A 26907-nucleotide genomic window follows, 5' to 3' on the forward strand; every position below is an offset into this window, starting at 1 on the left:
ACAGGAATAAACGCAAAAAGAGAAAATACAAATTAATATGTACAAAAGTTTTATTACTTAAACACTGTAAACCACAGGCCTAAATTACCAAAAAGCTTCCAAAATAGGCCTTTTCCAGCAGCCAGTCTTCCACTTAATGTCTGGAATCAACTTTGTAAAAAGTACATCAGGTCAGGTCACAACTCTGACCAAAGTTGGTCCCTGGCCTCCATTCACATTCAAAATTAAATGCTTGGGCATTCCATTTTGATCCAATATATTCTGGCCCCTGCCTACCTCCTCCTCCTCATCTCCTATTAGTCTCTACTTATTCACACTGCTCTTGTCAAACAAGCTTTTTGCTTTCCCTCCAGCATGCCAAACTGGTTCTCATGCGGCTAGATTCTGACTCACAGCCTTCCCATTGACCGTCCCTTGCCTGAAATGATGTTAGCAAGATTTTCCTCCGCACTCCTAACTCTGCTTCCCTCAGAAGAGCATTTGCTGACAATGTAAATGCAAAACTCCCACCCCACCGCACGGCTCCCCTTACCCTGTCGGTTTTTCCTAGCCATACCATCCTCTCACATGCAGGTTTGCTTATTTCCTGTCTTCCAAATCCCAGAATGACACCACTTTTGGATAACCTACTTGCTAGTGCTAGACCAAGATTCTCGGTTGTATAGACCCCTAGTGAGTGAATGAGTATGTGTGTGTACGCGTTGCACCTCCTACATAGCCAACTGAAAGCTTAATCAGCAAATAAATGACTTTTCTAAACACAGGCAGTTTAATAGAAGAGTAAATTTCAGTGCATGTATGTCTACTTCTATACAAAATACAAAGGGCTTCGGCTCAGATGTTACGTGTGGTTGTATTCTAATATCCCATGACTACTGTAAAACTCAAAAGCTGTTGAAAATCTCTTTTTCTGATATACTCCGGTATCAAATCACAGATCCCTATTTTCCTACCAACTCAACAATCCACAAAAATTATCATAATGCAGTTAAGCACGCCTACTCCAGCAGGGGCAGAGTAGAAAGATATTCATCCTTGAGAATACTCTATAATTATATAGGCTCAAACTAGCAAAGCTTTCAAGTTAGATTACAGAGGGAGGAAGAAGAAAAAAAATTAAAGCAAGAAAGAAAATTAATACTCACTGCAAAAGCTCACATGAGTCTTTAACTCCCATTTCCTGCAGGGGAAGCAGAAAACGTTTTTCTCTCTTTCTCTTTGTTTTAATAAAATAAATCCTTGCTAAAACTAAGTAGATAAGTAGGTATGTATGTAGGTAGGTAGATGGATAGATAACAGAAGCAAAATCCATGGGGCTGGGAATATGGCCTAGTGGCAAGAGTGCTTGCCTCATATACATGAGGCCCTGGGTTCGATTCCTCAGCACCACATATACAGAAAATGGAGATCAGGGCTTGAACTCAATATCTGATGCTTTCCATCACTGGCTGATGCTTTCTACCTGAGCTATTCCTCCAACTTCCACTGATTCCTTTTTTTTTTTTTTCCTTTTACAGTTAGCTAACAGGAAAAAAAAAGAGAATAAGATTAAAAAATGATATGTCACACACAACATGATGGTACTGTAATCTCAGCGCTTGAGACGCAGAGGCATAAGGACTACAAACTCAAGGGTAGACTTACTAACAACAAAATCAAATCAGGGGGCTGGGAATATGGCCTAGTGGCAAGAGTGCTTGCCTCATATACATGAAGCCCTGGGTTTGATTCCCCAGCACCACATATACAGAAAACGGCCAGAAGTGGCGCTGTGGCTCAAGTGGCAGAGTGCTAGCCTTGAGCAAAAAGAAGCCAGGGACAGTGCTCAGGCCCTGAGTCCAAGCCCAGGACTGGCAAAAAAAAAAAAAAAAAAATCAAATCAGATATTGATATAAAATACTTTTTCAACAGAAAACACCCAGGTGCTTCCTGTTTTGTTTGTGGATTTTTTTGTTTGTCTCTGAGGCATAGTATTTCTATATAGCCCAAGATGGCCTTGACCTCATGATCTTCCTACCTGAGTCTTCTGAGATTACAAGCATGTGACACCACAGTAATACAGTTGCTTCAACTAAGTCATCAAAAGAAAAGGTTAGGGCTGGGGATATGGCCTAGTGGCAAGAGTGCTTGCCTTGTATACATGAGGCCCTGGGTTTGATTCCCCAGCACCACATATACAGAAAACGGCCAGTAGGGGCGCTGTGACTCAAGTGGCAGAGTGCTAGCCTTGAGCAAGAAGAAGCCAGGGACAGTGCTCAGGCCCTGAGTCCAAGGCCCAGGACTGGCCAAAAAAAAAAAAAAAAAAAAGGCCAGTTAAAAGAAAAGGTTACAAGAATTATATATAGGGAAAAAGGCACCTCTGAACAATTTTTTTTTTTTTTTTGGCCAGTCCTGGGGCTTAGACTCAGGGTCTGAGCACTGTCCCTTGGCTTCTTCTTGCTCAAGGCTAGCACTCTGCCACTTGAGCCACAGCGCCACTTCTGGCCTTTTCTATATGTGGTGCTGAGGAATCGAAACCAGGGCTTCATGTACAGGCAAGCACTCTTGCCACTAGGGCCATATTCCCAGCCCTGAACAAAAATTTTTATTAGTTCATGTTTTTGTCTGGAACTGGTAGACACCAAGACTTCAAATTCAAATACACTTAGGAATTGTGGTCTCCTAAGAGACATTATCTATTCCATCCTGTTGGCCCAAAAGATGATTCACTTTCAACATCACTTCCAGGGGTTAATTTCTGAACTCAGATCCCAAACTGTCCTTCCTAGCCACCTTGCCTCATTTTCCCTCTAGCCAGTCCTGGCAACTCTCACTATCTTTTTTTTTTTTTTTTTTGGGGGGGGGGGTTGGTCGTGGGGTTTGAACTCTGTCTAAGCCTGGGTGCTGTCCCTGAGCTCTTCAGCTCAAGGGTAGTGCTCTACCCATTTAACTATCTTTCTAGATCCTAATCTCCTGGCTTCTCAGAGCTGTCAATTTTGTTTTAAAGTTTTGATTAAAATATTAATGAGACTCTTTCTGGCATGACCTAAAAACAAAAACTCTCCTACGACTGCCTATTTCTCTTTTAAGAGCATCCTGACTAGGTTTGACCTGCCCCTAGAGGATAATGTTCATTAGTAATACTACACTAGTACTTAGTCAATTTTTTTCAATAAATATTTGTATGTGTGTCTTATTTAGGATTCCACCAGCTCTGAGTTCAAAAGCATAAGCCTTGAATGCAAAGAACAATCCCTTCTTTCTGTTGCCCCTCCTCCAAATCCAAAGCACAATCTAGGACAGTGTAGGCTCTTAATAGCTATCTGTGGGATGAATGGCTTGAGGTTTGGTTTTTTTTTTTTAAATCATATTCAAGTGGTTACCCAATAATCATATTTTGTAAGTGTCAGTTGCAATGGATGGAATTTTCAACGTGGGAAGTAAAATAGAAATAGATTTCCACTCCTCTTCTATCACTACTTAGCCCTACACCTACACTCATGGCTATACCATGCCTTCAGCTCTCAGCTCATGGCTATAATGGCAATGAATTTGGACTCACTAGCCTCACTTCCCTCTAACCTTGATCTCGATCTCAAACCCTGCCCAAGCTCTCTGGTAGCCACCGTTACTATCACTTCTTTTTAGTGGGATAAACTGCTACAAACCTGTCCCATTCATCCTGCAATCCTTAAACCTAGGAATGTAGGAGACATGGGGAACATTTATTAAATACTTGTTCAGTGGATGAATGAGTGTCTAAAGTGTCTAAAGGGTAAAATAAGGCAGTAATCTGCAATTAAGACAGAGATAATGGTTCTGTTTTCACCAGAAAGCTAGGATTTATAGGTTTTATTTTCCTAATACGTAATTGATATATTAGATGGAACTTCAGAACACCTTGCCTGTCCATAAATCCCTTCTACTTTCCCTCCTTCTTGGAGGCAATGGCTTACACAATGTGGGCCATCCCTCCTAGTAACTGGATTGGGAAAAATATTGACACAGGAGTGTCAGGGTTGACCTGCTGAAACCTAGCTTCAAAAGACAAGCAACAAACAAGTAAATCAGACTTTCTGAGGAAGACACTATGAGATACAGATATAGTTGTAAACTGACAACTCACAAGATGTGAAAGAAAACCTAAGCTATAATCACAGACTATGGCACACAAAGGTCATAAGGAAAAGATTCCAAGGAAGGTTAGTCTGGTGAGAACAGAACAGACAGATGTACAGTTAAACACTGAGTTCTTAGGAAAAAAGTAGAGAATCAGTAAACTTGCTGGGCAACGGTAGCGCACACCTGTAATCCTAGCTACTCAGGAGGCTGAGATCTGAGGATCTCGGTTCAAAGCCAGCCTGGGCAGGAAAGTCCATGAGATTCTTATCTCAGTTAACCACCAGGAAATCGGAAATAGGGCTGTGGCTCCAGTGGTAATGGAAAAGCCTTGAGCTTAAGAGCTCAGGGACAGCGCCCAGACCCAGAGTTCAAGCCCCACAACTGACCCCCGCCCAAAAAAAAATCAGTAAGCTGATCCACAAAAGCTGGATAGAGGTAGAAGGGGGCAAGTGAAGACAAGCAAACAGAAAGAGGCATAAATAGGAAGGCCACCAGAGATCCAGGAAGAGGAAAGAGATCTCTCAGATCCTTCAACTCTTCCTTGACTCCTACAAAAACCTTTCACGTCCCTCAACTCTTTTTTGTTGTTGTTGTTGTTTTAAAAGTTCCTTTATTTATTTTATTATTATTATTATTATTTTTTGTTTGCCAGTCCTGGGCCTTGGATTCAGGGCCTGAGCACTGTTCCTGGCTTCTTTTTGCTCAAGGCTAGCACTCTACCACTTAAGCCACAGCACCGCTTCTAGCCATTTTCTATATGTGGTGCTGGGGAATCGAACCCACGGTTTCATGTATACGAGGCAAGCACTCTTGCCACTAGGCCATGTTCCCAGCCCCTCACATCCCTCAACTCTTTAAGTGAGTTTTTTTGTTCCTTTTACCAACAACAAAAGAACTGAATGGAAGTGGGTTTTTAAAAATTGGAATTATTTTTCTTTGGCCTTAAAATTTTTTGTTTAAAAATATTAAACACTGGGCTGGGGATATGGCCTAGTGGCAAGAGTGCTTGCCTCGTATACATGAGGCCCTGGGTTCAACTCCCCAGCACCACATATACAGAAAATGGCCAGAAGTGGCGCTGTGACTCAAGTGGCAGAGTGCTAGCCTTGAGCAAAAAGAAGCCAGGGACAGTGCTCAGGCCCTGAGTCCAAGTCCCAGGACTGGCCAAAAAAAAATAAAAACACTGAACAAAGAATATTTGTAACATGTGTACCAAAACAAACACTAGTTTTACTAGTTATCACTAGTAAAAAATTAAACATTGCCATTTTTCCTTGAGGCCTCTTTGTATGTCCTTCTCAATATTACTATTTCAGGAAATGTTCCTACAAACACTGTAAATATTCAAAGAGGAAAGGAGATTTCTTAAGCCCTAATCAAATATAGATCCATAACATACTAGATAGTATATGGTTTCTTCAGAGGTTCACATCTTTGACCAAGAACACAGATGTAACACTATAACAGGTCTTGTGAATTATAAAATAGAAAGCCAATCAAGTATTTTATGTTTATAAATCATTTAAGGAAGACATTGGTTTGATTATAAGAAAAAAGGAAGCTCATTCAGCTTCCAAAATATTCATAAAATGATATCACTAGAGAAAATGAACGGACGACAAGATGGGAAAAGGATTTCTTCCTCACCTATGCAGAATGTAAGACATCTTTAGGGAGCAGTTATTTTTTAGTAGAAAGGGGGATTATTCTTTGGTGGCCTCCATATTCTAATTTTGGCCTCCTATGCTAATTTTCTTATTCTTTAAAAGGAGAGCAACAAAAATCCATTTTAGTATTAAAACTTAAATTATACAGGAGCTGTATACGTCATGACTAAAAATCATTTTTGCTTAGAACAAAAGGAAGTAAATGGCATGCACAAATAATCCAACAATCTCATTTTAATCCATACATATAATTCTTTATAGTGGGAGATATCCTCCAAAATTAATGGTAATGCTAAATTAATTCATCAAAATTTATGTGTCACTTGTGTTCAATTAATAAATTAAATTTTTAAAAAAATTTATGTGTCATGGGGGCTAGGAATATGGCCTAGTGGCAAGAGTGCTTGCCTCATATACATGAAGCCCTGGGTTCAATTCCTCAGCACCACATATAGAGAAAACGGCCAGAAGTGGCACTGTGGTTCAAGTGGCAGAGTGCTAGCCTTGAGCAAAAAGAAGCCAGGGGGCTGGGAATATGGCCTAGTGGCAAGAGTGCTTGGCTCCTACACATGAAGCCCTCGGTTCGATTCCCCAGCACCACATATATGGAAAACGGCCAGAAGAGGCGCTGTGGCTCAGGTGGCAGAGTGCTAGCCTTGAGCGGGAAGAAGCCAGGGACAGTGCTCAGGCCCTGAGTCCAAAGCCCAGGACTGGCAAAAAAATAAATAAATAAAAAATTGTGTCATCTGGGTGTCAGTGGCTCAAGGCTATAATCCTTGCTACTCAGGGAGCTGAAATCTGAAGATCATAGTTCAAAGCCAGTCCAGTCAGAAAAGTCTGGGAAATTCTTATTTTCAATTAACCAGTAAAAAGTACAAGTGGAGCTATGGTTCAAGCGGTACAGTCACAGCCTGGCTCAATAAAGTTAAGGCTCAGGCGCTAAGTTCAAGTTCCATACCACTACCAAAAAAAGCAAAAAAAAAAAAAAAATATCTCCTCAAATTTTAAATTTAAAAATGTTGAGTGAAATCTTAATATAGAACTCTCAAACACTAATATCATATAGTACTTTTCTATGTGCTTATCAATCAAATGGAAGTTGCACCACAGTTTAAAAATCCAAAATTCAGGAGCTAGGAATATAGCCTAGTGGTAGAATGTTTGTCTCATATACATGAAGCACTGGGTTTCCTCAGCACCACATATACAAAAAAAGCCAAAAGTAGCACTGTGGCTCAAGTGGCAAAAAGAAGCAGTGCCCAGGCCCTGAGTTCAACCTCTAGGACTAGCAAAATAAAAATAAATAAATAAAAATTCACTAATAGCAAAACACTGCAAACTGAGTAAGCGTTTACAAAAAATGATAAGGGCTCAATTTGCGTTTTCTTTACTATATAAATTCACCTGCCAATGAGATGAAGCTAAAACTCAAAAACATTTGGGATTCTTATACGTATTTACCTGTATTTACCCATTTATTACAGCATTAATTGGGGAAAAAACAAGTATTAAAGGGAGAACAAAGCAAAACAAAGCAAAAAGGGAAAACAAAGCAAAAAAGACTTAGAGAAACTTACATACATGTGTGCATATAGTAAGATATGGCTTACAAGCCATCTATTAAAGCCAAGTACTGGTGGCTCACACCTGTAATTCTCGCTACTCAGAAGGCTGAGATCTGAAGAGCGCAATTCTAAGCCAATCTGGTTAGGAAAGCCTGTGAGACTCTACTATATTACTTAGAAAAAGCTGGAAGTGGCACTGTGGCTCAAGTTGTAGAATTCTAGCCTTGAGCAAAAGAAGCCCATTATGGTGATGCATGCCTAAAATCCCAACACTTGGGAGGCTAGGGAGGTAGCTCTTGAGTTCAAGGTGAGAATATATTATATATGCAGACCTGCTTTAAAAAAAAACAAAACTCAAATTCCAATTAGGATAGATGGGGGTGGGGGAGACTATGAGAAAGGTAACACTGATCCAGGTGCACTGTACAATACAAATTAACATGTTGAGCTGACACCCCCTTGTACAACTATGTAAACATAATAAATAATTGATTAAAAAGAAAGCCTCACCCAATGTTAGCATTTCCCTAGTCTCAGGTCCTCAGCTCCTCCCACTAGCCCCCAGATCCACCCATACCTAACACCTACTCACTACCTACCTACTTCCCCTTTACCCCCCCCCCCCAGAGAAGCTGCCACCTGGATGAAGTGCAGACGCCATGTAGCTCCCTCTCCCATGGGAACTATGGCCCCACTAATAAACCTCCTTATGAAGCTTCTTCTCCTGCCTGTGATTATCTCTGCATGGTCCTCTGGGATGGCCGAGACCTATTGCTTTCACCCAACCCCACACATACCTTTCCAGCCTCATCTAACTCCCATCTAGTCCAGTCAAGGAAGAATGATCACGAGTTCTGAGCCAGTTTGGGCTATATATAATTGAGTTCTAGGCCAGCCTGGGTAACAGAGTTAAGACCAAGAAAATAAAAAGGTTTGTCTATTTCTCATATTTCTAAATTACAAAAGTATCTTCGCACATGTAAGACAGAAATACATAATCATAAATATCAAATAAACTCTGTACTGGATAATGTAATATTACAAACCAAAAAGCTTGATGAAAAGTAACCCTCACTCAACCCAGTGCAGTATCCGACATCAGATCATGAACAGAAAAAAAAAAAGTGAAACAAAGATACAAATCTAGAAAGTGTGAAGCTTAGTTAACATTAATGCACTGACATTAATTTCTTGGTGCATTAGATGTACTACATTCATCATCAGATATTATGTAGGAGACCAGGTAAAGAGTATACAGGAATTCTGCAATCTTAGCATTTTTTAATAATCCAAAATAAGAAGCTTATTTAAACAATTTAAAGTAGTTAAGAAATGATTGAAAGACCTACAAATGGTTAAAAGATCTACAAATGTTGATGGAAGTACAACAATAACAAAAATAAAGGAATAAGAAATGTACTTTTCAGAAGTACAAGGAAGAGATGTGGCTCAACTAGAGCACCTGCCTAGCAAATGCCAAGGCCTCTAGTTCAACCCTGGCAAACAAATGTTTAAACCAGGTATCAGTGCCTCACCCCTGCAATCCTAGCTGCTAGTGTTCCAAAGGATCACAATTTGAAACCAGACTGGACAGAAAAATTCATAAGGGTAACATTGATCAAGATGCATTGTATCCATAACTTGACTTCTGGAATTAAAATCCCTTTGTACAACTACTTAATAAAACTAAGTATTAAAAAAAAGAAGCATGAAAAATCTCTAAGTCTTGTCTACAAAAAGTAACCAGCAAGAACCTGGTTCTGGAGGCTCAGGTCTGTAATCCTAGCTACTCAGGAGTGGCTCAATGACCAGTCCAGGCAGGAAACTAACTACAAAAAGAGCCAGAAGTGGAACTGTGTCTCAAGAAGTAGTTTCAGCTTAGAGCAAAAAAGCTCAGGGATTAACACCCAGGCCCTGACTTCAAGCCCCATCACTGGGCAACAAAAAAATATATTTCCATTGGGCAAAATTTCGTATTATAAATTCTATTCAAGAGCATTGAAAACAGAGTTCTGCTCAGCTTCTCAAATGAATTTAAGATATATTTAATCTAATGATTCTAAAATCACACAGGCAAGTTTCAAAATATACTCCACTACCCATTTTTTTAAAAATAGAAAAAATTAGAATATTACTAACATGACTAAGAAATCTAAATACAATGTAGTATTACCAAGTAATTTTTGTTGATGTTTTGTTGGTCGTAGGCCTTGAACTCTGGGCCTGGGCGCTGTCCCTGAGTGCTTCAGCTCAAGCCTAGCACTCTACCACTTGAACCACAGTACCACTTCCAGTTTTCTGGTGGTTAATTGGAGATAAGAGTGTCACAGACTTTCCTGCCTGGGATGGCTCTGAACCACTGATCCTCAGATCTCAGCCACCTGAGTAGCTAAGATAACAAGCGTGGGCCACCAGCACCCGGCTTACCAAGCAATGTCTTAGAATTTTATAGAACACTATATTCGTGTGTGTGTGTGTGAGAGAGAGAGAGAGAGAGAGAGAGAGATTGGGGTTTGAACTTGAAGCTATACTTTTCAGGTTATTTTTCAGACACGATTTTGCTTTTGGCCCAGGGCCAGTCTTAAGAGACCCATCCTCCTACCTATGAATAGACTGAAGCTTCTTCACCAGGCTTACTGGTTGAGCCTGAGTTTTAACCAACCTAACTTTTTGTCTATGGTTGGCCTTGAAAGCAATCCTCTCAATCTCTATCTAAATAGCAGGTATTACACCTGTGAGCCAGTACGTCCACCTAATTTTAAGTATTTCTAACTTAAATGGCAGCTATATAACCAGTGTAATGTTAATATCAGATTAAAGGCAGAAAATGTAAGCACAATTTATTTGTTTTGTTTTGGTTTTTTGCCAGTCCTGGGGCTTGAGCACTGTCCCTGGCTTCTTTTTGCTCAACGCTAGCACTCTACCACTTGAGCCACAGTGCCACTTCTGGCTTTTTCTATATATGTAGAATCGAACCCAGGGCTTCTTGTATATGAGGTGAGCACTTTACCACTAGGCCATATTCACAGCCCCTGTAAGCACAATTTAAACATACCTTTGTATTTTTCCATGTTTTGATTATGGGAAGACATGCTTGATTTAACAGCTGTAATTTACATAGCTGCTAGAAATACTAGAAAATACTACTTCTATGATTTATTTGTTTTTTGCCAGTCCTTGGGGCTTGGGACTCAGGGCCTGAGCACCGTCCCTGAGGTTCTTTTTGCTCAAGGCTAGCACTTTACCACTTGAGCCACAGCAGCTTTTTCTATATATGTGGTGCTGAGGAATCGAACCTAGAGCTTCATGCATGCTAGGCAAGCACTCTACCACTGAGCCACAGTCCCAGCCTAGAAAGTACTACTTTTAAATAACATTTTTCCTGAGACTAGCTTAAGAATACTAGTATCTTTAAAAAATGTAAACCTTTCATGAGTATTAAAAACATTTATCCTTGTGAACTACAACTTGGTGATCCAAAAAAGATCCATAGCTGCAAAATGGGAAGGTATCAATAAACAAAATAACATCTCAGCTACTTTTTAATTTTTTATTTATTTATTTATTTTTTTGCTGTATGAGGGCTGGAACTGAGAACTTTTGAGTTTGCCAGGCTGAGCCAAGCTTACAACTCAGCTAATTATTAACAATCTTTCAGTATAGCATTTCAGGTATCTTCTTCCCTTGCTTAGTTCACACTATTAATCACACCATCAGATTAACTTCAGTTACAATTTAAGAACAAAAATATATTTATCTTACATAGAGCAATATGTCAAAACCAGAATAATTAGTGATCCTAACACAATGTTATTCAGTTCAAGCAGCTTGAATTACAGAAATGATAGTTGATTAGTAACCAGGTAATAGGATAGCCTGTACAAATACAGGCTTAACAATAACTCCAGTTTACTAAACACTGCAAAAGAGTTATACTAAATGAAAACCAAGTACTAAAACAAATTGTCTTCTTTGTTTGCTCCTTTTTATTATATTTATATCATGGGCCCCAAATGAATTTGCCTTCCAGATTTCCAACTTCAGTTTTTATCTTCCTAGGCAGCTTTGTAATGTTAAAATAATTTCAAACTCAAGAGTAAGACAAATAACACTAGCTAAAATAGTCTGATTGATTAAACAGATTAGGTGTGGTGGCACACACCTCTAATCATAGCTGCTCTAACACAGGGATCAAGAGGGATTGTAATTTGAAGTTAGCTCTGGACAAAAACTCTTGAGCCTAGCAATAATTCAAGAAATGCAAAGTTTGAGGCATGGTTCATGTTGTAGAGTGTCTGCCTAGCTAGAATGCAGCCTTGAGTTCAAATCTTAGTACTCTCCCCCCCACAAAAAAACCAAGAACATGAAAAAAAGATACTTGGAGCTGGGCACTGGTGGCTCATGCCTGTAATCCCAGCTACTCAGGAGGCTGAGATTTGAGGATCAAGGTTCAAAGCTAGCCCAAGCAGGAAAGTCCATGAGCATAAGCTTATCTCCAATTAACTACCAGAAAAAAGGAAGTGGAGCTGTGTCTCAAAGTGGCATAGTGTTGTTAGCAGTGAGCAGAAAAGCTCAGGGACAATGTTCATGCCCTGAGTTGAAGCCTCACAACTGACAAAAAATAAAATAAATCTTGGAATTGCAGTAAATAAATACACAGAATAGAATAAAAATTTAGAGAGCGAATTCATGATTTATTTTGGAACTTCAGTTCTTGGCCCTTGGGTCTACTAATTCTGGGCCCATGGTGAAGCAGAACATCATGGAAGTGTGTGAAGGAGATTCTTCACTTCAGAGTAGATGGAAAACATTATTTAAAATATTTTTTTATCTATGGAAGTAAAAAATTGGAATATGACAATGACTGAGTTATTGGTTTGGGCAACTGACTGGCTGTAAGAGATGAGAACAAGAGGAGTTTTAAAAGAGTGCAGACTTCAGCCTAGACGAAGAGACAGTTGGTACATGAACAGAAATGTTCACAACAGGCAGATTTAGAGGAAAGAGGTGAAGAGAAAGCAAGTTCTGTACTGGTTGCACTGATTTGGAATAAGTGGCAACAAGAGGCTCATCCAAACATTGAAGAAACGGGAGGGAGAAAGATAAGAAAAACACAGCTCAAGCACAGCAAATAAACTACTCAAAAACACCCTATTCTATGGTTATAACTGCACTACAAAATTAACACTACCAGGGAAAACTGAATTATAACATATGGTCCCAAAAAGGAACACATTTTGACTGCAAAAGTGATAAATGCACTTACACAGAAGATCCAAACAACATTGACTACAAGAAAACCTTTTCTTTTTGCCAGTCCTGGGGCCTGAGCACTGTCCCTGGCTTCTTTTTGCTCAAGGCTAGCACTCTGCCACTTGAGCCACACCGCCACTTCTGGCTTCTTCTATATATGTGGTGCTGAGGAATGAACCTAGGGCTTCATGTATATGAGGCAAATACTCTACTAGGCCACATTCCCAGTGCCTGAGAAAACCGTTTTTGTGTTTTTTTTTTTACAATATTTATATTTTTAATGAACTTTTCCCCAGACATAAGACAAATCTTCACAACACTTTTACCATCTATGGCCGGGAATGATGCTTAGCAGTAAGTACAGTGCTTGCCTAGCATGCATAAAGCCCTGGGGTCGATTCCTCAGTACCATCTAAACAGAAAAAGCTGGAAGTGGGTGATAGCCTTGAGCAAAAGAAGTTCAAAGACTATGCCCAAGCCCTATATTCAAGCACCAGGATTGGACCAAAAAAAAAAAGTAGAAGAAAGAGAAAAGAAGAATAATTCACATTTACCATCGATGAGCCTAAAACCCAAAAATGGCAAACATCAAACATCATAATGGATTATTCTACAGTTGGATATAATAGAGTATTTATTAAAGGGCAGTGTTATTTCAATAGTAAGCACATTTTCACAATAGCACACAAATTTAAATATACACAGCCAATTATATAAGGCTTAAATAGTATATTACAAACCTTAAGTTTGCCACGGATTTGATTCCTTTTTATCACAAAACAGCTTTGCAATTATTTGAAGTTTGGAGAGGGGGGAGAAGGGGTAATGAAGAGGACAAAGAAAATGAGTCTCATCAAGGTATACTGTATGCATGTATAGGCATGTCATGACCTCCCTGTACAACTAAATAACGTTAATAAGAACTGGACAATAAAGCATTCTTTGAAAATCTTTGAGAAGAATATTTAATTCAAGAAATAATCAATGCCCCCTGACAAGAGGATCTAAAATGATTCCTTTTCTACCTGACATAGAACCTGTATAGATACAGAAATAAATCATAATTTTAAAGCCTGGAGTCAACAGTAAAGCATGAAAAATAAAAACTGATTTGGCTCTGAAAAAAAATAAAATAAAGTGATAAGCCTCACTAACATCCCAATACACTTACATTACCACTTACTGAATATTACTGGTCAGGCACTAACACTATGCATTTTACACAGACACCTCATTTCATATTAGGAAACAAGTATTATCTCAAGTTTACATATGTGAACATAATGATTTGTATGGTTAGGTTACTTGTTCTGGGTCTCACAGCTAGCAAAGGTGGAAATTTAACTGTTGTATGTGAATCCAAAAGCAGTGCATTTACCAATTAAACTAATCTTTGCCAACTTCATCTCTTCAAAGCATATATGGAAAGTGATCATTTTCTTTTTTGGCAGTCATGGGGCTTGAGAACTCTGGGCCTGGGCACTTCTCTGAGCTAATTTGGTAGCATTCTACCACTTGAACTACAGTGCCACTTCCGGCTTTTTCTGTGTATGGGGTACTTCATGATGAATCAAATCCAGGGCTTCATGCATGTTAGGCAAGCACTCTACCACTAAGCCACATCCCCAAACCCTCGTTTTCTATTTTTCCCTCCTCCTCCTTTTTTTTTTTTTTTTTTTTTTTTGGTCGTGGAGCTTGAACTCTGGCCCTTGGTGCTGTCCCTGAGCTAAATCTTTAGCTAAAGGCTAGCTAGCACTCTACCACTTGAGCCACAGTGCCACTTCCGGTTTTCTGGTGGTTAACTGGAGCTATGGACTTTGCTGCGCAGGCTGGCTTTGAACTGAGATACTCAGATTTCAGCCTCCTGAGTAGCTAGGATTATAGGCATGAGCCACCCAAAGTGGTCATTTTCAAGGAGTACAGGACTAAGCTGGAAAGGTTAGGTGAGAAGGGATTTTCTTTGCATTGTGATATCATGAAAAATAAAATGCCAACTATTACAGATAATAGTGAATACTGAATTAGTATAAACCTTCCAAATAAAAATCTTTCAAATAGGGGCTGGGGATATGGCCTAGTGGCAAGAGTGCCTGCCTCATATACATGAGGCCCTGGGTTCGATTCCCCAGCACCACATATACAGAAAATGGCCAGAAGTGGCGCTGTGGCTCAAGTGGCAGAGTGCTAGCCTTGAGCAAAAAAGAAGCCAGGGACAGTGCTCAGGCCCTGAGTCCAAGCCCCAGGACTGGCCAAAAAAAAAAAAAAAAAAAAAATCTTTCAAATAACCACATTCAGAAAATTTACAGAAGAAAACCAAACCAAAATGTTCAAATATTATTTTAATTGATATAAAATTCTGATGTAAAAGATTAGTAACCTAAGAGGTTAGTAATGTGCACATAGTGCACATGCCTGTGATACTGCTTTTGGAAGGCTGAGGAAGGAGGTTGAAGAGTTCCAGGCCAGTGGTGGCTATGCCTGTAATCCTAGCTACTCAGGAGGCTGAGATCTGAGGATCATGGTTCAAAAGCCAGCCTGGGCAGGAAAGGCTGTAAGACTCTTATCTCCAATTAACCACCAGAAAACCAGAAGTGGCAAGTAGAATTGTGGCTCAAATTGGTAGAGGGCCAGCCTTGAGCTGAAGAGCTCAGGGACAACATCCAGGTCCAGAGTTTAAGCCCCACAATCAACAAAAAAGAATTCCAGGCCAGCAAGACCCCTCTCAAAAGAGGAGAGAAGGAAAGGAGGAGGGGAGGGAGGAGAACGAGGGGAGGAAAGGATGGAAAAGAAGAAAAGGGGGGCTGGGAATATGGCCTAGTGGTAAAGTGCTTGCCTCATATACATGAAGCCCTGGGTTAAATTCCTCAGCACCACATATACAGAAAATGGCCAGAAGTGGCGCTGTGGCTCAAGTGGCAGAGTGCTAGCCTTGAGCAGAAAGAAGCCAGGGACAGTGCTCAGGCCCTGAGTCCAAGCCCCAGGACTGGCAAAAAAAAAAATTGCTAACAGCACAAGTATGTGCCACCCTATATACTGCTGCACACTGGTTGGGAAGCCTTATACAATAGTTCTTTCAATAGAAAACTATGATTAAACACTCCTTTGGCATATCAAGACCTTCCCAATACTATCAAAAGGAAATTCAAACCAAAGGTAACCAAAGAACTGTAACACTGACTTCTTCCTTAATCAAACCCAACTAGCTAATTTAAGTTTCTATACTGTGTATAATCAGTAAGATTCACTTTGGCGATAATCACAAGTAATATTAATAAGGTAGTGCTATGGACCTTGCCATGTTCTGCTTTACAATATTGACATATTTAATCCTCATGACGACCCTGAAGTATTTCTATTTTCTTCAGTTAAAAAATAAAGATGCTAGGAGATATAGCTCAAAGGTAGAGCAACTGCCTAGGATGTATAAGGCTCTAGATTCAATCCTTAGCACTACAAAAGGAGGGGAAAAAAGGCAAAATGAAGCAGAAAATAACTAGCTAAGTCAATAACTTTCCCCACGGTTACAGCTAGTAAATGGAAATTAGGATCTGAATTAGTCTGACTTCTGCTGTTAATCACTATGTGAAACTTTTGTCTCTGTAAGGAAGACACCTGAATCTTAGTTTCACAGTGTCGAAGTAAAAATGACCTGCAAGTACACCTGAAACATCCCACACTAAAACAAAATTATCTGTATACTGTGTTGGGTGTTGTTTGTTTTTAAGAAACACTTGAGTTTGAAATCAAGGCCTCCTACTTGTTGGGCAAGTGTTCTACCATTAGGCCACACATCCAGCCATTATCTGTTAGTTTTGAGATACTTCTTGCTCTCTCTCACCTGGACTGCAAATAACAATTTTAGGCTTCTCACTGTAGCTGGGATAAAAGGTGTACACTAACGCACTCAGCTTCTTCCACTGAGATGGAATTTCAGACTTTTTCCTGTCCAGGCCTGGCCATGACAGACACGTACTACCACAGCCAGTTGTTGGTTGAGAAGGGCCTCAAATTGCAATCCTCCCAATTTCATTCTCTAAAATAGCTAGGATTACAGGTGGGAGCCACTGGTGCCCCAGCAAGTGTATTCTCCTTATAGAAATAATGGAAGACCATTTTAAACTTTTTTTTTTTTTGGCCAGTCCTGGGCCTTGGACTCTGGGCCTGAGTACTGTCCCTGGCTTCCTTTTTGCTCAAGGCTAGTGCTCTGCCACTTGAGCCACAGCGCCACTTCTGGCCGTTTTCTGTATATGTGGTGCTGGGGAATCGAACCCAGGGCCTCATGTATACGAGGCAGGCACTCTTGCCACTAGGCCATATCCCCAGCCCCTGGAAGACCATTTTAATTCCATGCATTCCTTGTGATTTTGCATTCTATTTGCAGTACGTACACACACACGTTTAATCTTGAGAAAAGCCAGGCATGGTGGTACATGCCTATAATCTCTGCACTCAGAAGGCTAGGGCAAGAGGATTTCAAGTTCACCAACCATGGCAAAGCTGTCTCAAAAGAAAAATCCTAAAAAAAAAATAAAGTTGGTAAAAAAATTTTTTTAAGTAAATGCTTTAGTACTTTGCTTTTTAGTACTTACTGCTTTTCAACTTCCATGTCATTATGTGTTTAATTTTGTTTTTAATTAAAGGCACTATTTATAAAGTCCTGAATAAAGATTTTTTCCAGACATTTGGACAAATTCTGTTTGCCCAAGTTCTTCCTGCCAAATCCTGTCCTTTGGAGTAAAGCCATCCTTTACAACTATATTATAATATGCTAAAGTCCTGGAGGTTTCTCTGATAGTCAACATAAGTCATTCAGAGAAAACAAGTATACACTTTATTTTCATAACCAACTGATCAATATAGGAAATGTTAATGCCATTGAGTGTGATGGCACAGGGCTATCTATAATGCCAGCACTAGAGAGGCTGAAGCAGCCTGGGCTACATATCAAGACTCTATTTTTAAAAAGGAAGGAAGGAAAGAAGGCAGGCAGGTGGGGCTGGGAAAATGGCCTAGTGGTAGAGTGCTGGCCTGGGAAAATGGCCTAGTGGTAGAGTGCTGGCCCGGTATACATGAAGCCCTGGGTTGGATTCCTCAGCACCACATATATAGAAAATGGCCAGAAGTGGTGCTGTGGCTTAAGTGGTAGAGTGCTAGCCTTGAGCAAAAAGAAGCCAGGGAGAGTGCTCAGGCCCTGAGTCCAAGCCCCAGGACTGGCCAAAAATAAAAAAAAGAAGGCAGGCAGGCAAGAAGGGAGGGAGGGAGGGAGGAAGAGAAAGGAAGGGTATAAGGAAAGGGAGGTGGGGGAGGAAGATTCTGGAGTATTGTGCTTTTTATCGAACTTCTGAAAGGCCCAAGGACCACTGTCCAACATGTGCTGGCTCATGTTGATTAACAGTAAATACTTAAGGCCTACTAGGTGCCAGGGACCATGCTTATGCATAGAAGATAGATGTTATACAGACAGTGGACTACGACTTAAACTCCTGTCTCCTAGAGGCTCAGGTATTCTAAGAAGCTCAAACTCCAACGTGTAACTTTTCCTCTACCCCAAAAAGCTGTCCCCAGGGCGTCTACAATCTACAGAGATGCAGCATGAACAGACTAGGCACATTCCAGAGTACAAAGACTTAGGTTATGGTGGTGTATTCTATCCTCTGGAGTTTTACAGTGTGAAAATCTGGTAATCCCCCTATATTGACTCCTTTTCCTCAAAAATCAGTTGTTTTAATAAGTTTTATTGCTTAGAAACCATAGCTCCTATTTATTCTCTGAGAGATCCCTAGAAAGCACTAATAAAGAAATGTGTTTAGGTTTTATTGGAAGTGAGCCCCAGAATATTCAGTGTAATTCACTAGGCCTCTCAAAATGTTGAAAGCCCAATCATCTGCCTGTACATAAAAGCCATTTAAAATATCAGGCAACATGTTACAGTCCTAAAGCCAAAATTTTTACTCTGAAGGGACGAAAGACATTAAAAAAAAAAAAGACACTAGATGTTTACTTCAGGTTTTTATTACAAACATGTGCAACCCATAATCTATCTGAAAATAATTTCCCTGCCAGCACATCGTCCCTAGCGACTGTCCAGCCGTTTCCAATGTGTGAATCTATCGTCCGTGAGATCCGTTCAATCTCAAACAGGACATGCTTTGCCTTGCCTCAGCTCACACCTACCCCGTGGGCCCCATCCTTTTACAAAAACAGAACACCTAAGCAGCCTAAGTATAAAGAGGTGGCGGGTGGGCACAGGTGTGGGTGACGCCTGTGATCCCTCCCAGCTACTCAGAAGGTGGAGAAATGATTATCACAGTTCGAAACCAGCCGGAGCAGGAAAACCCATACAACTCTTTTCTCCCAACTAACCACCAAAATAATTGTTTGAAGGCCTAAGTGGGACGTGCATTACGTAGTAGAGCCCTAAGCTTAAGCTCCAGGACAGGCACACTTAGCAGGCAAATACGGTGAGAAAGCGCAGACGGCTTGTGCACCCGAATGCTCCTCCTGTGCAACGCATCTCCTCTCTCTCCTTAGTGGTTCGAGGACCCAGGACGCCACCCGCCCTTCCTCACGGCCCGGGACGATCGATGTGACCCCCCAGCCCCGGCTTCTCATCTCATCACCCAGGGCCTTCCGGCTTCACCCCGTCCTCGAGTACGGCCGCGCTCACACCCAAACACCGGCCGGCACCGCGCGCGGGGCCCGTGGGAAGCCTTCCCGGAGGCCGGCCCTGCGCCCCAGGAGCTCTCCCGAGCCCCCGACCCCGCGCCCCGAGTTACTCTCGAGCCTAACTCCGGCGCCCTCCACGCCCCACACCCTTCCTCCAGCCGGCAGGGCAGGGCCTCCCGCGCGCGCCCCGGACCCCGCGCCCCGCGGCCGCGCCGCCCCGCCCCGCCTCGCCCTCCAGCTCCCGCCGGCCCGGGCGAGCCCCCGCGGGCCTCCCCCGCTCGCCCCGGACCCCGCGCCGCCCCGCCCTCCAGGTCCCGCCGGCCCGGGCAGAGCCCCCGCGGGCCTCCCCCGCTCGCCCCGGACCCCGTGCCCCGCGGCCGCGCCGCCACGCCCTCCAGCTCCCACCTAGCCCCGGCAGAGCCCCCGCGGGCCTCCCCCGCGCGCTCCTCGGACCCCGCGCCCCGCCCCACCCTCCAGGTCCCGCCGGCCCCGGCCGAGCCCCCGCGCCCCGCCCCGCCCTCCAGCTCCCGCCGGCCCCGGCCGAGCCCCCGCGGGCCTGCCCCCCGCGCTCCTCGGACCCCGCGCCCCGCCCCGCCCTCCAGCTCCCGCCGGCCCCGGCCGAGCCCCCGCGGGCCCTCACCGAGCAGCAGCAGCTTCACTTCCTTGGCCGCTTTCTCCCCGTCCTCCCGCAAGTTGCGGTCGATCATCTTGCTCCGCTCCACCGCCGCCTTGTCCTCGGCGCTTAACGTGCAGCCCATGGCGGCGGCCGGAGAGGGAACCGGGCCCGGCCTCGCTCACTCGCTCGCTCGCTCGCTCGCGGCCACTCCGGGGGGCAGACGGCGGCCGGGCGGGTCGGGACGGCGTCTGCGGCGGGGCGATGGCCTCCTCCGTCAGCTCCCCGAGCACCCGGAGGAACCGGATATCCGGCGGCCGCGACACTTCCGGCAACGCCCTCCTCGGGGAGAGGAGGCCGGCCCGAAACCGGAAGTGCCCCGGAGGGGCGTGAGGGCCGCGCGGCTCCCGGCGGCTGTGCCCGCCCCGGCCTCGCTCCCGTACCCTCTGCCTTCCGGCCGGGAGGGGCCCGGCGCCTCCCGCTCGAGCTGCCCGGCCGGGGCGGGATGTGAAAGGAGAGCGCGGAGGCCGGGAAGCCCCTCTCGCCCCCGGCGGTGGAACTCAGGGCCGGGTCCCCGGGTAAACCGACCTTCCGACCGGGGGTGGGAACGAGTGGGGCGGGGCCCGCCGCCCCGAGCTCTGGAAGCAGACGTGGGTTTTCCGTGCGCCGTCGACTTGCCGGGTTCCCCTGCTGACCGAGGGCCGCTCCAAGCACTAGCAGATAGTCCAACCCCAAAGGTGAAGCGTCCGTCGCCGCGAGGCCCGTGCTACCGCCCTCCAGTGTGAGTAAACCGAGCCCTGTTCCATCGGGGGCCCGAGACCACCCCAGCCTCACACCCAGAAGCAAACTGCTGCCTGCTCTGGCCCTCCTACTGAAGTGTCCTGCTGCAGTAACCACACAGAAAGGGAAGCTGGTAAAACTTGCCTCTCGGCCCTCGAGTGGCCTGAAAAATGGACAAATCCCCTCCCCAAAGCTCCATTCTGATGCCTTCTCGACTGAGAACCTTGGCTACTACTGTGACCGCGGTCCTAAATCAGCCCTACAGCCAAATAGCCCCACATTTACTCTCACCGTACATTCTAGGAGAGGGGATTCTTACTTTTTTGAAACCCTAAAGTAGTTCCCTGTAATTAAAAATTATTTCCCTAATAGAATCTAAACTTAGAAGAAGGTCCCATCAGAAAGGTCTATATAGTGGTGATTCATTAATTAGAAGCGTTTAATTAAAAGTTCAGTTTAACCATCTTAAATAGCCTCGCCCATCATTTTATTACTGTCACTTATTTCAAGTTGGAAACATCTCTAACTCATTTCCAAATGACTGTTAAAATGAAAGCAGTTGCTTTTTACATTATCAGTATTTCTAGGGAAATAGGCAAGAGGAAACCCAGTAGTTATTGAGGAACTTTTTGCTGGATATGCCTAGGTGCTTTCAGGTCTCATCACTTTTAATGTTTTTTTTTTTTTTTTTTTTTTTTTTTTGGCCAGTCCTGGGCCTTGGACTCAGGGCCTGAGCACTGTCCCTGGCTTCTTTTTGCTCAAGGCTAGCACTCTGCCACTTGAGCCACAGCGCCACTTCTGGTCGTTTTCTATATATGTGGCACTGGGGAATCGAACCCAGAGCTTCATGTGTAGGAGGCAAGTACTCTTGCCACTAGGCCATATTCCCAGCCCCATCACTTTTAATCTTTACAACAACATTGTGAGATAGGTAATATCGATCCCCATTTTTACAGATAAGGAAATAGGTTCAGAACAATTAAGCAGCTTTCTCAAGTTTGCACAGTAAGTAGATCTAACTCTAAAAGCCTCCCCTTCTTATAACATGCTTCTAGAAGATACTGCTTGGGAACACCTAACATAGAAGGTCTAAGGTTTTCATCTAGGACGGGAGTCACCTCTATATCATCAGGAAGCAGAAAAAAGCAACTGACAGGATGCTTGCCTTACCCTGTTGATTCTGCAGTATATTGGGAGGTCAGCTTTCAGACCTACAGCGTACATACTGAACTTTGCCAACACATCCTGCTGACTAGAAAACTATAAGGAGGCCAAAGCAGAACATTACTGGGAAAGTTCTCAGTGTAATAAAGGAGAAAGTTTCTTTGCTTCACAATCCATTTCTACAGGGAAAAATGAATGACAAATGAATCCATGTATGTCTAACTCTAGTAAATGTCAGTGAGATTTCAGTGTCAGGTAATTTTATCCTGAAACAGAGACATTCTTGCACCGAACTTCCTTCGTCATTGAATGTCAAGGAGGAGTTCATGTCTAAGGGAAAGCAAAATGACTGGCAGCAGTGTTCAATGTTGAACGGCTGCCTCTCCTCATCACCTCCGTCCATAGACTCCAGTCGTTTCCACTGGAATCACACTGCCATCTGCTGGCCGTTCCTCAAGCCTGCCAGTTGACAAGTGGTATTTATTTGAAAGGTTCTCCTTCCCCCACCCCATTAAAATTTTTTTTAAAAAAAGATTCCTTGGTAGGAGTTTGTCTTAAAAGGGAGGACAGAAAGGAAAACATGTTTTTGAGTCACAAAGGACTCTTGTAGTATTTACTGTCTAAGGGATTTCAGCAGTATCATATGCATTCGACTAGAATAATAGCCAAGTGACAGGAAAGCAAAACCTGGACTCTTTCCTAGCTCTAAAAGGGAAAAACTGTATTTGCCCAGTTTTACTTAATAATTTTTTCTTTACTATAGTACAGTCTGCAGGAATGTGTACATAGTACTGCAATAAACTCGTGGATGTTAGAACCCTAGATACATCCTCTACTATATTTCTCAAGTACATTCTCTAGGACTTTGCCAGATCTAAATGCTCTATAAAAATACAAAGTGTTTGATAAAATTAGAGTATGAACTCCTTGAAGGCAGTGACCACACAACCTCCCTGTGCATCCCTCGGAATAGTGAGCACTCATATATTTAAGCACTGAATGGAACTGAAGGACTCAATGTTGGTATCAGTATAACTTTTTATAAAAAAATTATTTATTGGCTGATCAAAGGGTAAAGTGCACCACTCCCCCATTCCATTTCCCCCCTTTGATGCGCATTGAGCCAGACATTGGTTCCAATATAGACAGCACCATCCTCTGTCTCTATCTTGAGCCTTTAATGTTACCCGATTCAACGCCTTTAATGTTACCCAATTCAACCGAGGGAAAGGAGATAGATGGTCAGATGGGCATCCTACCCAGTTTGCAATTATTCCCTCTCCATTGGAAATACCACCAACAATACCAAGCAGCACAGTTCCTACAGTCTCAATTAGTAAACAGCTGATCCCAACTCCTGTGCCCTGTCTTCAACCCAGGGCTGGAGGTAGGAGAAAGATTTAGGTCTTTGTCACAGAAGCTGATTCTGAGAGCAGTGAAATGAGAATGGGGAGGTATTTAATGGACTATGGACCCCCCCACCCCCTCCCTTCCCTTGCCCGACCTTAGTCTCTTGTACCCGATTGTCCAGGGGGCTGAAGGTGGGTCACTGCTGTGAGGAGAGAGATCAGGGAGGCCAGTCCTGGAAAGAAAAGATTTGCCATATTACTTTTCAGGGTTAATTACCCGGTCTCCCTTCCTGCCACCTTCCCAGCTTACATGTTAACTTCTAGCCTCATCTGTCTGACTCCCAAAAGCCACATTGTCTTATGCTTGTCTTTGCTGAGATCACATCCTGTGCTTGATCTCCTACATACTGATAACTGAAGAGTGGGAGACAGCAAGCTGTAGTCAGCTTTCTTGTTTTCTAATCCACGCACCCAAATTGCTCTTTCTTCCTTCTTCTGGGCAAACCCAGGAAAAGAGCACATCCAGAAAGTCCTTTCACTAGAAGGAAGTTTCAACTAGAACACTAGAAAAATGTCTGTTACCTCAGATGTAATTATTTGGCTGCAGTTTTGTTCTTTTTAAACCTAATAATAAAACAAGAAGTCATGAGTTATTTTCTTACCTTGCTTGGGTGCAAATACTTCCCTGGACAATTACATGAAAAATAAAAATATTCTCAGAGATCCCCAGAATAATTGCTGCCTCAATCTTTCAACTTCCACCCTTAGAAACTTCCCCTGTTGTCTTGGATATGAAAAGTTCACTGATTGAGCCATTCCCCCTCACCTTTATGACCCTTTTCTCTCATCACCGTCTCACCATACCCAGGTTCCCTCCCCCAGTAGTCAAAGATCACAGCCAAGTCCAAGGCTTTTGCCACTTGTCCATCCTGTTGGTTCTGGTTCTGACCCAGGAAACACTAAACAAAATCTGTGTATGGAGACCCCCGCCAGCTAGAAAAAGGTGGTCCCATAGGGGCAGTCCTTGTGAACATGACCAGTCCCCATCCCTAACTCCCTCCAAGTATCCAGTGGCCCATCATGACTCCAGTCGAGGTGAGGGGTCAGGACGGAGGAAGCTGTCTGACATTATGATGTCACTGGTGAGTTGCTGCTCCAGGAACTCGGAGGTCTCTTCAGCTATTTGTCCTGGGATCCGAAAGTCTACAGCAGGAGGTTCCTGTTTGGGACTGGGTAGGGGTCGGGAAACCCAGTTCTCTGCTGGACAGCCAGTCCCTTGGAGGAACTGTAGGAAGTTCTCCTCGATTGAGCCCTCCCGGCTTGGTAGCCTCAGCTCCTCCTCTGGAGCTGGCTTGAAGAAGCAGACAAACTGCTTGCTAAGCTCCCCCCGGATCTGCCGGTTGAGACAACCATAGAAGAAAGGGTTGGAAGTGAAGCAAAAGTAGCCAATCCAAGTCACCACACTCTCCACCTGTCCAGTCGAGATGGGCTGAGGGCTCAGAGCAACATAGAGATGGAAAGAGAAGTAGGGCAACCAACAGAGCAGAAACTGCCCTCCCACGGCCAGGAGAACCACAGCTGCTTTCCCTCCCCCAAATGTCCGGTGTGGGGTGGTCTGGGGAGCCCCGGAGCTGGTGACCATAGTGGAGCGGCTACTGAGAGACTCGGAGCGTTGCCGGGGCGTCTCCATCCACGTGGGCAGTGGCCCGTGTTGCATCGCGGCCACGCGAGCCACTCGGAACATACTGCAGTAGACCACGAGGATGAGGAGCAGGGGCAGCAGGAAGTAAAGGACAGCGAAGACCACCACAAAAAGCTGGCAGTAGGCACTGTGGCTCCATTGGAGTGAACAGCCCGGGGGGACACTGGGAGCGCCCCCCTCCCAGGAGACCCTTCCCAGCACCGGCACGGAAGCCATAGCCAGGGCCTTCACCCACACGCCCACCAGCACCGAGGCCACCAGCCCCAGAGTCATGCGCACCTCATAGCGCATGGGGTGGACCACGTAATAGTAGCGCTCTACATTGATGGCCGACACAGAGAGAATGGCCAGGCTGACAAAGCACACACTCAGGAACAAGTAGAGGCGGCAGGCCACCTCCCCAAAGAGGGCATGGTCAAAGAGGGCAGAGCTGGAGAGCATAGCCAGGGGCATGAGGGTCAGGGCGGCCAGCAGATCGACCAGGCAGAGGTGGAAGACGAAGACAAATTTTCGGAGGGCAGGTGTCTTGGCAATGACGGCCATCACAGCGGCGTTGCCAGCCACCGCCGTCAGGTCCAGCAGAAGCATGAAGAAGAGGGCCACAGATTCCGAAGCTATGTCCCGCAGCCCCACCTCTGGGACCCCGCTGGCAGTAGAGGGACCTGGGGTTTGAGGGACCCTCCCCAAAACAGAAGAATTCCCTGAAGACTGGGGAATGGGTGAGGACTCCATGGGGCCGAAAGAGGACACCCAGGGTTCCTCCTGTCACAGCCCCATTCCCCATCCTAGGCCACAACCCTGGGATGGTGAGCCCAGGCCCAGGCTTCCCAACTTCCAAGGTAGGTAGGTAGGGGGCCTCCTGCCGGAGTCTCCTGGGCCGGCTCTTTTCACCAGCTCTGAGGCTGGACTCCTCGGTAGGCAGCCCAGCCAGGCAGCGTGGGCTCAGGAGCTTATATCACCTTTCTGGCAGGAGATGGTCATTGGGTCAACTCTGGTGACTGGAAAGAAGCAGGCGACATGTGAGACTCGTCACTCAACAGCGCTTCATTTTCTGAGTGGCTTCCGGCACCTCTTTTTCCACTTCTTTCCCTCTGTTCTCCATACCCTTCCCTTGGAAAGCCGTTATCCAGGGATTCTAAAGTGTCTGTCTCCTTTCCCCAGGGTCCTGCTGAACCCAAGGACAGTGCCTCTGTTTTAGGCTTGCTTGTGTGGATTTTCTGACTTCTGGTTTCCTCTGAATGGGGAGGAAAAGGAACACAAGATGCAGCTTCCAGTTCCAGGTCTGGTCATTACTGTCTCTGTGACTCTCTTGGACTCCAGTTTCCTCATAAAGGCATCTGTAAAATGAAGGAAATAGTATACACTTCACAACCATGTTTGCAAAGCCCAGTGTGAGGGTACTCATCATAAGAAGTAATGTTTAGGATCTGTGGCTCAAGAGCTATAGTGCCACCAGTGAGCAGGACAGTTAAGGGACAGCATCAAGACCTTGAGTTCAAGCCCCCACCCTGGAACCAAAAAGAAAAAGAAAGAAGAAAGGGAAAAGGAGTGGGGGAGGGCTGGGTGCTGGTGGCTCATACCTATGATCCTAGCTATGTAAGAGGTGGAAATCTGAAGACCACAATTTGAATCCAGCCCAGGCAGGAAAGTCCAAAAGCCTCTTATCCTCAGTTGACCATCACAAAAGCCAAAAATAGAGCTGTGGCTTGAGTGGCAGAGCACTAGCCTTGAGCAAAACAGCTCAGGAACATCACCCAGGCCTTGAGTTCAAGCCCAAGGACTGGCACAAAAACAAAAAGTGATATTTACCTAGGGATTTCTACTTTCAAGGCCATGTTCCAAGCACTAAGAAGTATACTAGCCAGCTTAATCCTCCTACAACCCTGAGGTAGATAGGATTTTTAATCTCCATTTTCCAGAGATAAGCCTGAGGCCCAGAGATGTTAAGGAACTTACCTCAAATCACACAGTTAGCAAGTAGCAAGTTCTGGTACCTACCCAAGCAGTACAACCCCAGGGCTAGTTCTCTTGCCCATTGTGCCAAGCT

At 44.2% G+C, this 26907-nt stretch overlaps 2 protein-coding genes and 1 long non-coding RNA gene across 3 annotated transcripts in view; all 3 read right to left on the reverse strand.

Annotated features, from left to right (window-relative positions):
• Gnai3 (G protein subunit alpha i3) overlaps positions 1-20156 on the reverse strand; it is a 38923-nt gene extending 18767 nt beyond the window's left edge. Inside the window, exon 1 of the mRNA XM_048363148.1 lies at positions 19893-20156. Coding sequence (XP_048219105.1) covers positions 19893-20010 — 118 coding nt within the window. The 5' untranslated portion in view covers positions 20011-20156. The remainder of the gene's footprint in view (positions 1-19892) is intronic.
• On the reverse strand, positions 710-11300 carry LOC125363845. Its single transcript, XR_007213362.1, has 3 exons — positions 11288-11300; positions 9853-9858; positions 710-1210 (listed from the first exon to the last, which is right to left on the reverse strand). It is a non-coding gene; the product is annotated as an uncharacterized LOC125363845 (long non-coding RNA).
• A 2856-nt stretch (positions 20157-23012) lies between the features above and the next one.
• Gpr61 (G protein-coupled receptor 61) lies at positions 23013-26327 on the reverse strand. The gene is made up of 2 exons (XM_048363571.1): positions 23985-26327; positions 23013-23391 (listed from the first exon to the last, which is right to left on the reverse strand). Exon 1 carries the CDS (start codon positions 25590-25592, stop codon positions 24237-24239), a length of 1356 nt encoding a protein of 451 aa, XP_048219528.1. The 5' UTR covers positions 25593-26327; the 3' UTR covers positions 23013-23391; positions 23985-24236.
• Positions 26328-26907: the final 580 nt, after the last annotated feature.

Source organism: Perognathus longimembris, chromosome 15 (assembly GCF_023159225.1).
Source record: "Perognathus longimembris pacificus isolate PPM17 chromosome 15, ASM2315922v1, whole genome shotgun sequence".
Classification (NCBI taxonomy): Eukaryota; Metazoa; Chordata; class Mammalia; order Rodentia; family Heteromyidae; genus Perognathus; species Perognathus longimembris.

Excerpts from the sequence above, each read along its gene's own strand:
- Gpr61 (XM_048363571.1), bottom strand. The coding sequence starts at position 25,592 with ATGGAGTCCTCACCCATTCCCCAGTCTTCAGGGAATTCTTCTGTTTTG.